The 14,017-nt window shown below is 42.2% G+C and overlaps 1 protein-coding gene across 4 annotated transcripts in view; it reads right to left on the minus strand.

Annotated features, from left to right (window-relative positions):
• LOC118392243 (sodium/potassium/calcium exchanger 2-like) overlaps positions 1-14,017 on the minus strand; it is a 192,808-nt gene that overhangs the window by 25,385 nt on the left and 153,406 nt on the right. For all 4 annotated transcript variants that reach the window (XM_035784028.2, XM_035784027.2, XM_035784026.2 and 1 more), the window contains one exon: positions 34-132. In XM_035784028.2, the coding sequence (XP_035639921.1) occupies positions 34-132 (99 nt within the window). The remainder of the gene's footprint in view (positions 1-33; positions 133-14,017) is intronic.

Consider the following 14,017-nt stretch of genomic DNA (forward strand, 5'->3'; position numbering starts at 1 on the left):
ACTAGACCAACCCCCAGAGTAGAGACCACTCACCTGATCGGCTGGCTACTCCATTAGCCTTCTCGCTGTCCTCTACTTGGCATTTCTTTTTGGCAATCTTATGAAGGATGGATGCCTTTTCTCTGAATTGTCCTGCAACATAACCATCAGGGAGTTAACTACAGTAGGGGACGGAAGCCCTGTGTCACCTTCACAGGTCCATTGCCTGGACTCAGGGCTCCTCTGCCTTTCTCATGGTTCCAGACCTATCTAAGTTCAAAGGAAAACGGAAGCAAGTTTTCATATCACTATTCAAATTACAGTTTTAAGTCAATGTCATATAATGTACTAATGACCCAGCAATGTCCTAGATGCATGCCAGTGGGAGAGAACACTTTATGAAGCATAATCGGTCACACCCAATCTATGGCCAGGTCTACTAAGCCTTTACGCTAGTTGAACCTAAATTTGTACACTTTTATTTTCTGGAGGCATAGCATTTAGTCTAAAAGATAGAACAAAACAGTTACATACAATTTAAGAGACTGATTAAGATATTGCACTTGATAATATCAATTTCAGAAAAAACATTTTGTTACTAATCTTTCTTGGACAGACTATGTAACATATGGTATGGTAATGTCTGTCAAAAGACTGTGGGATGCAACAATAAACGAGCAACAGTTGTTCCGGTGGGATGGTTTTTCGTCACTGATTAGTTGTACAAATGACGATTTAGCATGTGTGAGCTTCTTTAAAATTTTTACCCATAGACTTTAGAGAAACTTGAAGAGTGCTGACTCTATCGCCCTTCTTTCGCTCCTCATTCTAGTATCTTTTCTCATGCAGCTCCCCTCAGAACTTATTTGAGTAGCTGCCGCAAGATATTCTTTCGGGGTTGCCGACTGCCAACTTTGCACCAGGCAAATTCTTAATAAATGTGTCTTGATGAGGTCCATCTATGATCATTAGTAACCTCTTCTTGTCACTGTATTCACATACAACGTACCAAAATATTGTAATAAAAAAGACAGTAATGGCATAAACAGAATGCAAAAATAATGACATTCAACATAGAGGTCAATTTCCTTACTTTACTACTTTAAATAATAAGGATGTAGATCAGATCATATTGGACAATTTAATAAAGATGGTAACCAACATTATCTGTTTTAAATTGGTGGCTAGCTTACACTACCGGTCAAAAGTTTTAGAACACCTACTCATTCAAGAGTTTTTCTATATTTTTTTTTGCTATTTTCTACATTGTAGAATAATAGTGAAGACATCAAAACTATGAAATAACAAATATGGAATTATGTAGTAACCAAGAAAGTGTTAAACAAATCAAAATATATTTTATATTTGAGATGCTTCAAATCGCCACCCTTTGCCTTGATGACAACTTTGCACACTCTTGGCAGTCTCTCAACCAGCTTAATGAGGTAGTCACCTGGAATGCATTTCAATTAACAGGTGTGCCTTGTTAAAAGTTCATTTGTGCAATTTCTTTCCTTTTTAATGCTTTTGAGCAAATCAGTTGTGTTGTGACAAGGTATGGGGGTATACATAAGTCAATGTATGGCAAGAACAGCTCAAAGATAATGCAACCGCTGTCAGATTTTAGAAAAACTTTACGGAAAAAAATACCATGCAATAATCTGAAACGGCGCTCGGATAGAAACAGGCGAACGTCGGACAAAAACTTACAGGTCGAAATAAACTTGTCAAACTAAGTTTAGAATCAATCTTTAGGATGTTATCATACATATTCAATAATATTCCAACCAGAGAATTCCTTTGTGTTTATAGAAGTAATGGAACACAAGTCGATATCATGTGGAATGCGCGTGACCAGGACCTGGCTCTCTGCCAGACCACTGACTCATTCCCCTCTCATCCGGCCCCACATGAGTAGAAGCTTCATTCAAGGTTCTACAGACTGTTGACATCTAGTGGAAGCCGTAGGAAGTGCAAACATATCCATATCCCACTGGGATTTCAATAGGTGATGAGTTGAAAATCGACCAACCTCAGATATCCCACTTCCTGGTTGGATTTTTCTCAGGTTTTCGCCTGCCATATGAGTTATGTTATACTCACAGATGTCATTCAAACAGTTTGAGAAACTTCAGAGTGGTTTCTATCAATAGTAATAATATGCATATATTAGCATCTGGGACAGAGTAGGAGACAGTTCACTCTGGGCACGCTATTCATCCAAAGTGAAAATGCTGCCCCCTATCCCTAAAAAGATAAATGACAGTCCATCATTAGTTTAATAAAGACATTAACATTTCTTCAAGTGCAGTCGCAAAACCCATCAAGAGCTATGATGAAACTGGCTGTCATGAGGACCGCCACTGGAATGGAAGACCCAGAGTTACCTCTGCTGCAGAGGATAAGTTAATTTGAGTTACTAGCCTCAGAAATACCAGCCCAAATAAATTATTTTAATTAATTCGTTTTTCAACAGGACAATGACCCAACACACCTCCAGGCTGTGTAAGGGCTATTTTGCCAGGAAGGAGAGTGATGGAGTGCTGCATCAGATGACCTGGCCTCCACAATCACCCAACCTCAACCCAATTTAGATGGTTTAGTATGAGTCGGACCGCAGAGTGAAGGAAAAGCAGCAAACAAGTGCTCAGCATACTAGGGAACTCCTTCAAGACTGTTGGAAAAGCATGAAGCTGGTGAAGCTGGTTGACAAAATGCCAAGAGTGTGCAAAGCTGTCATCAAGGTAAAGGGTGGCTATTTAATGAATCTCAAATATAAAATATACACTACCTTTCAAAAGTGTTGGGTCACAGAAATGTACTTGTTTTTGTCCATCAAAATAACATCAAATTGATCAGAATTACAGTGTAGACATTGCTAATGTTGTAAATTACTACTGGAGCTGGAAACGGCAGATTTTTTAATGGAAAATCTACATAGAAGTACAGAGGCCCATTATCAGCAACCATCACTCCTGTTTTCAAATGGCACGTTGTGTTAGCTAATCCAAGTTTATAATTTTAAAAGGCTAATTGATCATTAGAAACCCCTTTTGCAATTATATTAGCACAGCTGAAAACTGTGTTGTGGTTAAAGGAGCAATTACAACTGGCCTTCCGTAGACTAGTTGAGTATATGGAGCATCAGCATTTGTGGGTTCGATTACAGGCTCAAAATGGCTTGAAACAAAGACCTTTCTTCTGAAACTCGTCAGTCTATTCTTGTTCTGAGAAATGAAGGCTATTCAATGCTAGAAATTGCCAAGAAACTGAAAATCTCGTACAATGTTTTGTACTACTCCCTTCACAGAACAGAGGAAACTGGCTCTAAGCAGAATAGAAAGAGGAGTGGGAGGCCCTGGTGCACAACTGAGCAAGAGGACAAGTACATTGGTGTCTAGTTTGAGAAACAGACACCTCACAAGTCCTCAACTGGCAGCTTCATTAAATAGTACCCGCAAAACACCAGTCTCAACGTCAAACGTGAAGATGCTACTCCAGGATGCTGGCCTAAAAAAAAAGCCATATCTCAAGCCAATAAAAATAAAATAGTAAGATGGGCAAAATAATACAGACACTGGACAGAGGAAGATTGGAAAAAAGTGTTATGGACAGACGAATCGAAGTTTGAGGTGTTCGGATCACAAATTAGAACATTCGTAAGACACAGAAAAAATGAAAAGATGCTGGAGGAGTGCTTGACGCCATCTGTCAAGCATGGTGAAGGCAATGTGATGGTCTGGGGGTGCTTTGGTGGTGATAAAGTGGGAAATTTGTACAGGGTAAAAGGTATCTTGAAGAAGGAATGCTATCACTCCATTTTGAGACGCCATGCCATACCCTGTTGACGGTGCTTAATTGGAGCCAATTTTCCCCTACAACAGGACAATTACCCAAAGCACAGCTCCAAACTATCCAATAACTATTTAGGGAAGAAGCAGTCAGCTGGTATTCTGTTTATAATGGAGTGGCCAGCACAGTTACCGGATCCCAACCCTATTGAACTGTTGTGGGAGCAGCTTGACCGTATGGTACGTAAGAAGTGCCCATCAAGCCAATCCAACTTGTGGGAGGTGCTTCAGGGAGCATGGGGTTAAATCTCTTCAGATTACCTCAACAAATTGACAACTAGAATGCCAAAGGTCTGCAAGGCTGTAACTGCTGCAAATTGAGGATTATTTGACGAAAGCAACGTTTGAAGGACACAATGATAATTTCAATTTAAAAATCATTATTTATAACCTTGTCAACATCTTGACAATATTTCCTATTTTCGTGTATGTTTTCATGGAAAACAAGGACATTTCTATTTCGATTTATTTCACACTACATGATTCCATATATGTTATTTCATAGTTTTGATGTCTTCACTAGAAAATAGTACAAATAAAGGAAATGCTTGAATGAGTAGGTGTTCTAAAATGTTTGACCGCTAGTGTATGTAAGCAGCAACGGTTGTCAAAATTGATAAAAGGTCAACAATACAGTTCTGATAAATGTAAGATACTCAACGCTTTTAGAATTGTCAAAATCCATCAAATAATGTCTGAATATCACCTTGATGTGTTTAAACCCCATCCAAAGGTCGGCTTTGAAATAGATGCATATCAAAAACCACATGTTCCATTGTTGCCATTTTGAATGGACTGCCATGTGTGTTGATAACAGACTTTTTGGCGCAATAATACATTCACAGTGAAAATGTGCTTTGCACAAGCAACAGTTTGAATGTCCATGGCTTTTCTTTAGAGATAAGATACCTATGCAAGATACAGCCTCTTGATATTCATAATGGTGCTCGCACAGGAAAATTCAACTTCAACATTTCCACATCTAATCACCTATGCTTAGTCTAATACAATGACAAAAAAAGATACCAAAATGTATTTAGTCCAATCAATGTAAACTAAATATGATGTGGCTGTCCATGCTACTGATTTCTGTGTGTGTGCATGTCAGTGCATGCATGTCGAAAAAACATGTTGACTCACCCAACTTGTAGAGTAACGTCATTGCCATCCTCCTCTTTCATGTTGCCTAAAACGGTCTATAACTCTGTCATACATTACATGGTTTTCGTTTTTGTTGTCCTAGGCTACCTGGCTAAGATTCTTGATCGGTAGCCTAACTTCCTTTCATTGGCAATGATGCGCCAGGCCAGCTAGTTAACATTAGCATACTACATCTAGCTACATGTTGAACTTCCATCTTCTCAGGCTACAGGCACAATGAATGAATGTATGGTTGGATCAGAACCGCCACTATAATCATTGGTCAGTATGGAGAATTACGTAAAACCACAAGTCAATATCCTTATCTCCATTGTGAGAGAAAAATGATGTATTTACCTGATTGATTTGATATTAATGGTTAACAATTCATACGTAACAAAAAGTAAGACATTTCAGTTCTACTAATGATGTGTTTTTATGGTCTCCACTCTAGGTCCCTGAAGCTAATCTGGGTGTATAGTCAAGAATGGGTTTTGTTAGAGATAGCTTAGGTTTAGAATGATCCCTCATTGTCTCATAATCATCCTGGCATCTGGGAAACTAAGCCAGGGTGGGGTTAAGACAATACCACCCGTGCAGATAACGACAGGATGAACCCAGAGTGGCTTATGTTGCCCCAATCTGCTTCGGAGGGGTGGAACCAGCCATGACTAAGCATTCTTGGTGTCAGCTATATAAAGAACTCTGCATTTCTGTGAAGGTTAGACTGCTCAGCCCAACAGTCAATAGTGTTGGGTTGACTAGTCTCATTATTGCAATAATTAATCAATATTAAATAAAGATACTTGTTTGAAGAAATACCAAAGTCTCTCAGTATGAATTTCCACAACACCATCCATGGCTAATTTAGAAAAGGGCTGACTTTAGCTAGCTAGCCACCAGAGGACAACAACACAATGAAATGGAACAATTCAAGTTTTTTTTCTGTCAATGACGTTTGGCTATTGATGTGATGTGATTGGTTTGAAGCCAAATTCAAACTGGCTTCCCTTTACACGTTTTTTTTTGGTGCTCAAAGACCAGTCACAGCTGAGTTCACTCAGTTTAGATCAACGCTGATTGGCTATAAAATTCATACGAGCACCTAAAACTTAATTTTGGCCCGCACATCAATAAAGCTGCGGTATATTAGCAGGTGTAAAAGCTGAGTTTGCTGGAAATCCCCATTATTGCATGAGAATAAATGTATGCTTAACCCGAAAATGTGGTCAGAGGCACAGTATGGATGGTGTGACGCAATTGTGGAGCCTCCAGAGGACAAATTGAGCTCCGTACCGCATCGCCATGCACCTCTAAAATGTGGTAACAATACGGAGGGCTCCGTATAGCTCTGCATCGACATGATTGGTTGACGGAAGGTGAGGGCGGGAGACCCTGTATAAACACAAACTCACTTCCTTGAAAACTTCCTTCAGAACAGCTCTGGCAGTAGTCCAGGCAGTGGTCCTGTGTGGCTCAGTCGATAGAGCATGTTTTTTGCAATGCCAAGTGTTGTGGGTTCGATTCCTGCTGGGGCAACCCATACATAAAATGTATGCGCTTTGTGCGCTTTGTATAAAAGTGTCTGCAAAATGGCATATACAGCGCAATCGGAAAGTATTCAAACCCCTTGACTTTTTCCACATTTTGTTACATTGCAGCTTTACTCGACTTTGTTAAGTCGTTTTTTCCCTGATCAATCTAAACACAATAACCTGATAATGACAAACCATTTTGCAAATGTATAAAAAAAACTAAAATATCACATTTACTTAAGTATTCAGACCCTTTACTCAGCAATATGTTCAAGCAGGTTTTCATCAAGGATCTCTCTGTACTCCATTCAGCTTTCCCACGATCCTGACTAATCTCCCAGTCCCTGCTGCTGAAAAACATCCCACAGCCATGATGCTTCACCGTAGGGATGGTAACAGGTTTCTTCCAGACATGACGCTTGGCATTCATGCCAAATAGTTCAAGCTTGGTTTCATCAGACCAGAGAATCTTGTTTCTCATGGTCTGAGAGTCCTTTAGGTGCCTTTTGGCAAACTCCAAGTGGGCTGTCATGTGCCTTTTACTGAGGAGTGGCTTCTGTCTAGCCACTCTACCATAAAGGCCTGATTGGCGGAGTGCTGCAGAGATGGTTGTCCTTCTGGAAGGTTCACCCATCTCCACAGATGAACTCTGGAGCTCTGTCAGAGTGACCATCGGGTTCTTGGTCATCTCCCTGACCAAGGCCATTCTCCCCCGGTTGCTCAGTTTGGCCGGTCGGTCAGCTCGAGGAAGAGTCTTGGTGGTTCCAAACTTCTTCCATTTAAGAATGATGGAGGTCTTGGGGACCTTCAATGCTGCAGAAATGTATTGGTACCCTTTCCCAGATCTCTGCCTTGACACAATCCTGTCTTGGAGCTCTAAAGACAACTCCTTTGACCTCATGGCTTGGTTTTTGCTCTGACATGCACTGTCAACTGTAGGACCTCAAATAGACAGGTGTATGCCTTTTCAAATCATGTCCAATCAATTGAATTTACCACAGGTGGACTCAAATCAAGTTGTAGAAACATCTCTAGGATGATCAATGGAAACAGGATGCACCTGAGCTCAATTTCGAGTCTCATAGCAAAGGGTCTGAATGTAAATAAGGTATTTCTGTTTTTCACTTTTAATACATTTGCAAACATATCTAAAATCATGTTTTTGCTTTGTCATTAAAGGGTATTGTGTGTAGGGGTCAGAACTACATCACACGTGTTACTGAAGTGGCGTGAATGCATATACAGTGCCTTGCGAAAGTATTTGGCCCCCTTGAACTTTGCGACCTTTTGCCACATTTCAGGCTTCAAACATAAAGATATAAAACTGTATTTTTCTGTGAAGAATCAACAACAAGTGGGACACAATCATGAAGTGGAACGACATTTATTGGATATTTCAAACTTTTTTAACAAATCAAAGACTGAAAAATTGGGCGTGCAACATTATTCAGCCCCTTTACTTTCAGTGAAGCAAACTCTCTGCAGAAGTTCAGTGAGGATCTCTGAATGATCCAATGTTGACCTAAATGACTAATGATGATAAATACAATCCACCTGTATGTAATCAAGTCTCCGTATAAATGCACCTGCACTGTGATAGTCTCAGAGGTCCGTTAAAAGCGCAGAGAGCATAATGAAGAACAAGGAACCCACCAGGCAGGTCCGAGGTACTGTTGTGAAGAAGTTTAAAGCCGGATTTGGATACAAAAAGATTTCCCAAGCTTTAAACATCCCAAGGAGCACTGTGCAAGCGATAATATTGAAATGGAAGGAGTATCAGACCACTGCAAATCTACCAAGACCTGGCCGTCCCTCTAAACTTTCAGCTCATACAAGGAGAAGACTGATCAGAGATGCAGCCAAGAGGCCCATGATCACTCTGGATGAACTGCAGAGATCTACATCTGAGGTGGGAGACTCTGTCCATAGGACAACAATCAGTCGTATATTGCACAAATCTGGCCTTTATGGAAGAGTGACAAGAAGAAAGCCATTTCTTAAAGATATCCATAAAAAGTGTTGTTTAAAGTTTGCCACAAGCCACCTGGGAGACACACCAAACATGTGGAAGAAGGTGCTCTGGTCAGATGAAACCAAAATTGAACTTTTTGGCAACAATGCAAAATGTTATGTTTGGCGTAAAAGCAACACAGCTCATCACCCTGAACACACCATCCCCACTGTCAAACATGGTGTTGGCAGCATCATGGTTTGGGCCTGCTTTTCTTCAGCAGGGACAGGGAAGATGGTTAACATTGATGGGAAGATGGATGGAGCCAAATACAGGACCATTCTGGAAGAAAACCTGATGGAGTCTGCAAAAAACCTGAGACTGGGACGGAGATATGTCTTCCAACAAGACAATGATCCAAAACATAAAGCAAAATCTACAATGGAATGGTTCAAAAATAAACATATCCAGGTGTTAGAATTGGCAAGTCAAAGTCCAGACCTGAATCCAATCGAGAATCTGTGGAAAGAACTGAAAACTGCTGTTCACAAATGCTCTCCATCCAACCTCACTGAGCTCGAGCTGTTTTGCAAGGAGGAATGGGAAAATAATTCAGTCTCTCGATGTGCAAAACTGATAGAGACATACCCCAAGCGACTTACAGCTGTAATCGCAGCAAAAGGTGGCGCTACAAAGTATTAACTTAAGGCGGCTGAATAATTTTGCACGCCCAATTTTTCAGTTTTTGATTTGTTAAAAAAGTTTGAAATATCCAATAAATGTCGTTCCACTTCATGATTGTGTCCCACTTGTTGTTGATTCTTCACAAAAAAATACAGTTTTCTATCTTTATGTTTGAAGCCTGAAATGTGGCAAAAGGTCGCAAAGTTCAAGGGGGCCGAATACTTTTGCAAGGTACTGTATGGGCATGCTGCATGAAAGTCAGTGCACGCATGTTGGTCATACTTTCAACCAGGCTGGTGCATTTCAATCAACATGAAAGCTTCCAAGGTCGGCTAATTTGTCAGAACGGCTGTGGTGAGTCATCGAGCTGTACCTTGTCACCATGTGTGACCTTCCAGCGAAATCATTAACTGTTCAACAGCAATCCAGTGCCACAGAGCTCTCCACCCTCTTTCTCATTCCGCTGTCTGTAGCAATCAACACCCTTGCTCGGCACACACACTCTTTAATACATTCTGACACACTGATATGGATCACACACTCTCCACGTCTGCTGCTTCTAGCCTGACTCACCATTGGAGGACAGCCCTTTCCCAGTTATCATTATTACATTATATCTCTTTGGTTACTAGGTTTTCTGACAGTGACGCCTGTTATGCAATTCCTGGGTGGATGAGTCACTCCACTTTGCCAAAATCAGTGACGTAAATCTTACTTGCATACTCGGTTCCGTTCTCATTGCAGATTGTGGGGATTCCGAGAGTGTGCGGAGGCATGGCCGATTTTGTGTCTCCAAGATGAAAGAGAGAAAGGACTGATGTGATGTTCCAATGTTTTTTGGGGGGAGTCTGTGTGTGTTCTTGCGTATGTTCTTGCAGGCATGTTTGTGTATATATGTTAACGTGGAAAAGAGTCAGATACCCCTACTAATCTTCAATGGTCAATGACAAGGCCCTAGGGCTGAAAGTACCCCCAAACCAGGACAGTACATATCCACTCACAAGCAGATCTGTAGTTGGAAAATAACTTAGCACGGCCCTTCTGCCTGCTAAATTACAGTCATATTTTGAACCATCAGGCAAAACCCTTTAGAAGATCTAAAAAGAGTGGGTGAAAAATCTCACACAAACTTTTAAATAACTGTATGGTTGACACTACACCTATTAACTTCAGCTTGACACATTTTTTTAAACTATTAGACAAACAAAACACAATTATACACGTTAACAAATGCTATCCATCACGAAACACTAAAACAAACAAGAGTTAAATACCTCTGACCTTCTTTCTTGAAGAACAAGATAATATAATGTAGATGTCCAAACATGTAGATGTCCAAGCATTGGAAAATGATTTTCACTTATGTCAGTGAAATCTCGTAGAGAGAGGTAATCAAACAAGCAAAAGCATACATAACAATCACAAAATAATGAAGCATAAGTCAAAGTAATCAAAATGGAGAGAAAAATAAAACAGATGGGAAAAGTGACTCAAAGAATCTATTGAAAAAGCTTACCTTCCTCGGTCATTGTTTGATAATATTTTAGTTTTCCATAAGTCACAAGTTCTACAACATTACAGTAAAAGACAAGGGTAAGGCAATTATGACAGACATGGAAAAGGTCAAGAAATTCTGAAGGTTTATCATCGTACACACAATACACAAGGACAGTAAATTCTCTCTCACACCAAGACATCACTGTATAAGTGCAAAACCAAGCAGCAAGGACTACGAAAAAACGATTGAATCCTTACAACTACTTTGAATGAGTTACATTTTCGTATCCGAGATACATATGCAGTAGCGACATGTTCAATCTAATCGGTGGTTGCAGAGATCTCAATATAAACTGAGTATACAAAACATTAGGAATGCCTTCTCTTTCCATGACATGAACTGACCAGATGGATCCGGGTGAAAATTATGATTTATTGATTTCACTTGTTAAATCCACTTCAAATCAGTGTAGTATATGAAGAGGAGGAGACGGGTTAAAGAAGGATTTTTAAGCCTTGAGCCAATTCAAATGGATTGTGTATGTGTGTCGTTCATAGGATGAATGGGCAAGAAAAAATACATAAAGTGCGGAGTATTGTAGTAGGTGCCAGGCGCACCGGTTTCAATTTGTCAAGAACTGAACGCTGCTGGGGTTTTCAAAATTAGGAAGGTGTTCCTAATGTTTGGTATAGTTAATGAAAATAGAGGCTCTAAAAGGCGTATATATCTCCTGATTCTGCCTCCTCAACCCTCCTCTCCTCCCCTTACTGCATCCTTTGACTCCCTATGTCCCCTATCCTCCAGGCCGGCTCGGTCCTCCCCTCCCGCTCCGTGGCTCGACGACTCATTGCGAGCTCACAGAACAGGGCTCCGGGCAGCCGAGCGGAAATGGAGGAAAACTCCCCTCCCTGCGGACCTGGCATCCTTTCAACATTTTCCTCCTCTGTCTCTGCTGCTAAAGCCACTTTCTACCATTCTAAATTCCAAGCATCTGCCTCTAACCCTAGGAAGCTCTTTGCCACCTTCTCCTCCCTCCTGAATCCTCCCCCCTCCCTCCTCCCTCTCTGCAGATGACTTCGTCAACCATTTTGAAAAGAAGGTCGATGACATCCGATCCTCGTTTGCTAAGTCAAACGACACCGCTGGTTCTGCTCACACTGCCCTACCCTATGCTCTGACCTCTTTCTCCCCTCTCTCTCCAGATGAAATCTCGCGTCTTGTGACGGCCGGCCGCCCAACAACCTGCCCGCTTGACCCTATCCCCTCCTCTCTTCTCCAGACCATTTCCGGAGACCTTCTCCCTTACCTTACCTCGCTCATCAACTCATCCCTGACCGCTGGCTACGTCCCTCCCGTCTTCAAGAGAGCGAGAGTTGCACCCCTTCTGAAAAAACCTACACTCGATCCCTCCGATGTCAACAACTACAGACCAGTATCCCTTCTCTCTTTTCTCTCCAAAACTCTTGAGCGTGCCGTCCTTGGCCAACCGCTATCTCTCTCAGAATGACCTTCTTGATCCAAATCAGTCAGGTTTCAAGACTAGTCATTCAACTGAGACTGCTCTTCTCTGTATCACGGAGCGCTCCGCACTGCTAAAGCTAACTCTCTCTCCTCTGCTCTCATCCTTCTAGACCTATCGGCTGCCTTCGATACTGTGAACCATCAGACCCTCCTCTCCACCCTCTCCGAGTTGGGCATCTCCGGCGCGGCCCACGCTTGGATTGCGTCCTACCTGACAGGTCGCTCCTACCAGGTGGCGTGGCGAGAATCTGTCTCCTCACCACGCTCTCACCACTGGTGTCCCCCAGGGCTCTGTTCTAGGCCCTCTCTTATTCTCGCTATACACCAAGTCACTTGGCTCTGTCATAACCTCACATGGTCTCTCCTATCATTGCTATGCAGACGACACACAATTAATCTTCTCCTTTCCCCCTTCTGATGACCAGGTGGCGAATCGCATCTCTGCATGTCTGGCAGACATATCAGTGTGGATGACGGATCACCACCTCAAGCTGAACCTCAGCAAGACGGAGCTCCTCTTCCTCCCGGGGAAGGACTGCCCGTTCCATGATCTCGCCATCACGGTTGACAACTCCATTGTGTCCTCCTCCCAGAGCGCTAAGAACCTTGGCGTGATCCTGGACAACACCCTGACGTTCTCAACTAACATCAAGGCGGTGTCCCGTTCCTGTAGGTTCATGCTCTACAACATCCGCAGAGTACGACCCTGCCTCACACAGGAAGCGGCGCAGGTCCTAATCCAGGCACTTGTCATCTCCGTCTTGATTACTGCAACTCGCTGTTGGCTGGGCTCCCTGCCTGTGCCATTAAACCCCTACAACTCATCCAGAACGCAGCCCGTCTGGTGTTCAACCTTCCCAAGTTCTCTCCACGTCACCCCGCTCCTCCGCTCTCTCCACTGGCTTCCAGTTGAAGCTCGCATCCGCTACAAGACCATGGTGCTCGCCTACGGGCTGTGAGGGGAGCGGCACCTCAGTACCTCCAGGCTCTGATCAGGCCCTACACCCAAACAAGGGCACTGCGTTCATCCACCTCTGGCCTGCTCGCCTCCCTACCACTGAGGAAGTACAGTTCCCGCTCAGCCCAGTCAAAACTGTTCGCTGCTCTGGCCCCCAATGGTGGAACAAACTCCCTCACGACGCCAGGACAGCGGAGTCAATCACCACCTTCCGGAGACACCTGAAACCCCACCTCTTCAAGGAATACCTAGGATAGGGTAAGTAAGGGTAAGTAATCCTTCTCACCCCCCTTCTCCCCCAACAAGATTTAGATGCAAGTGGCTGTTCCACTGGTTGTCATAAGGTGTATGCACCAATTTGTAAGTCGCTCTGGATAAGAGCGTCTGCTAAATGACTTAAATGTAATGTAAATGTATAGCACCTCAAGAAATTATAGACGTATTAATTTTGACAAACCAAATGTATGTATGTATGTGTGTATATATGTATACAGTATGTACAAGTGAAGTCAGAAGTTTACACACACTTAGGTTGGAGTCCTTAAAAACTCGTATTTCAACCACTCCACAAATTTCTTGTTAACAAACTATAGTTCTGGCAAGTCGGATAGGACATCTATACTTTGTGCATGACACAAGTCATTTTTCCAACAATTGTTTACAGACAGGTTATTTAACTTATAATTCACTATATCACAATTCAAGTGGGTCTTCATAAAAAAATCCTACAATGTGATTTTCTGGATTTTTTTTCCCTCATTTTGTCTGTCATAGTTGAAGTGTACCTATGATGAAAATTACAGGCCTCTCATCTTTTTAAGCGGGAGAACTTGTACAATTGGTGGCTGACGAAATACTTTTTTTGCCCCACTGTGTGTGTGTGTGTGTGTGTGTGTGTGT

The sequence above is a fragment of the Oncorhynchus keta genome, chromosome 13 (assembly GCF_023373465.1).
Source record: "Oncorhynchus keta strain PuntledgeMale-10-30-2019 chromosome 13, Oket_V2, whole genome shotgun sequence".
Classification (NCBI taxonomy): Eukaryota; Metazoa; Chordata; class Actinopteri; order Salmoniformes; family Salmonidae; genus Oncorhynchus; species Oncorhynchus keta.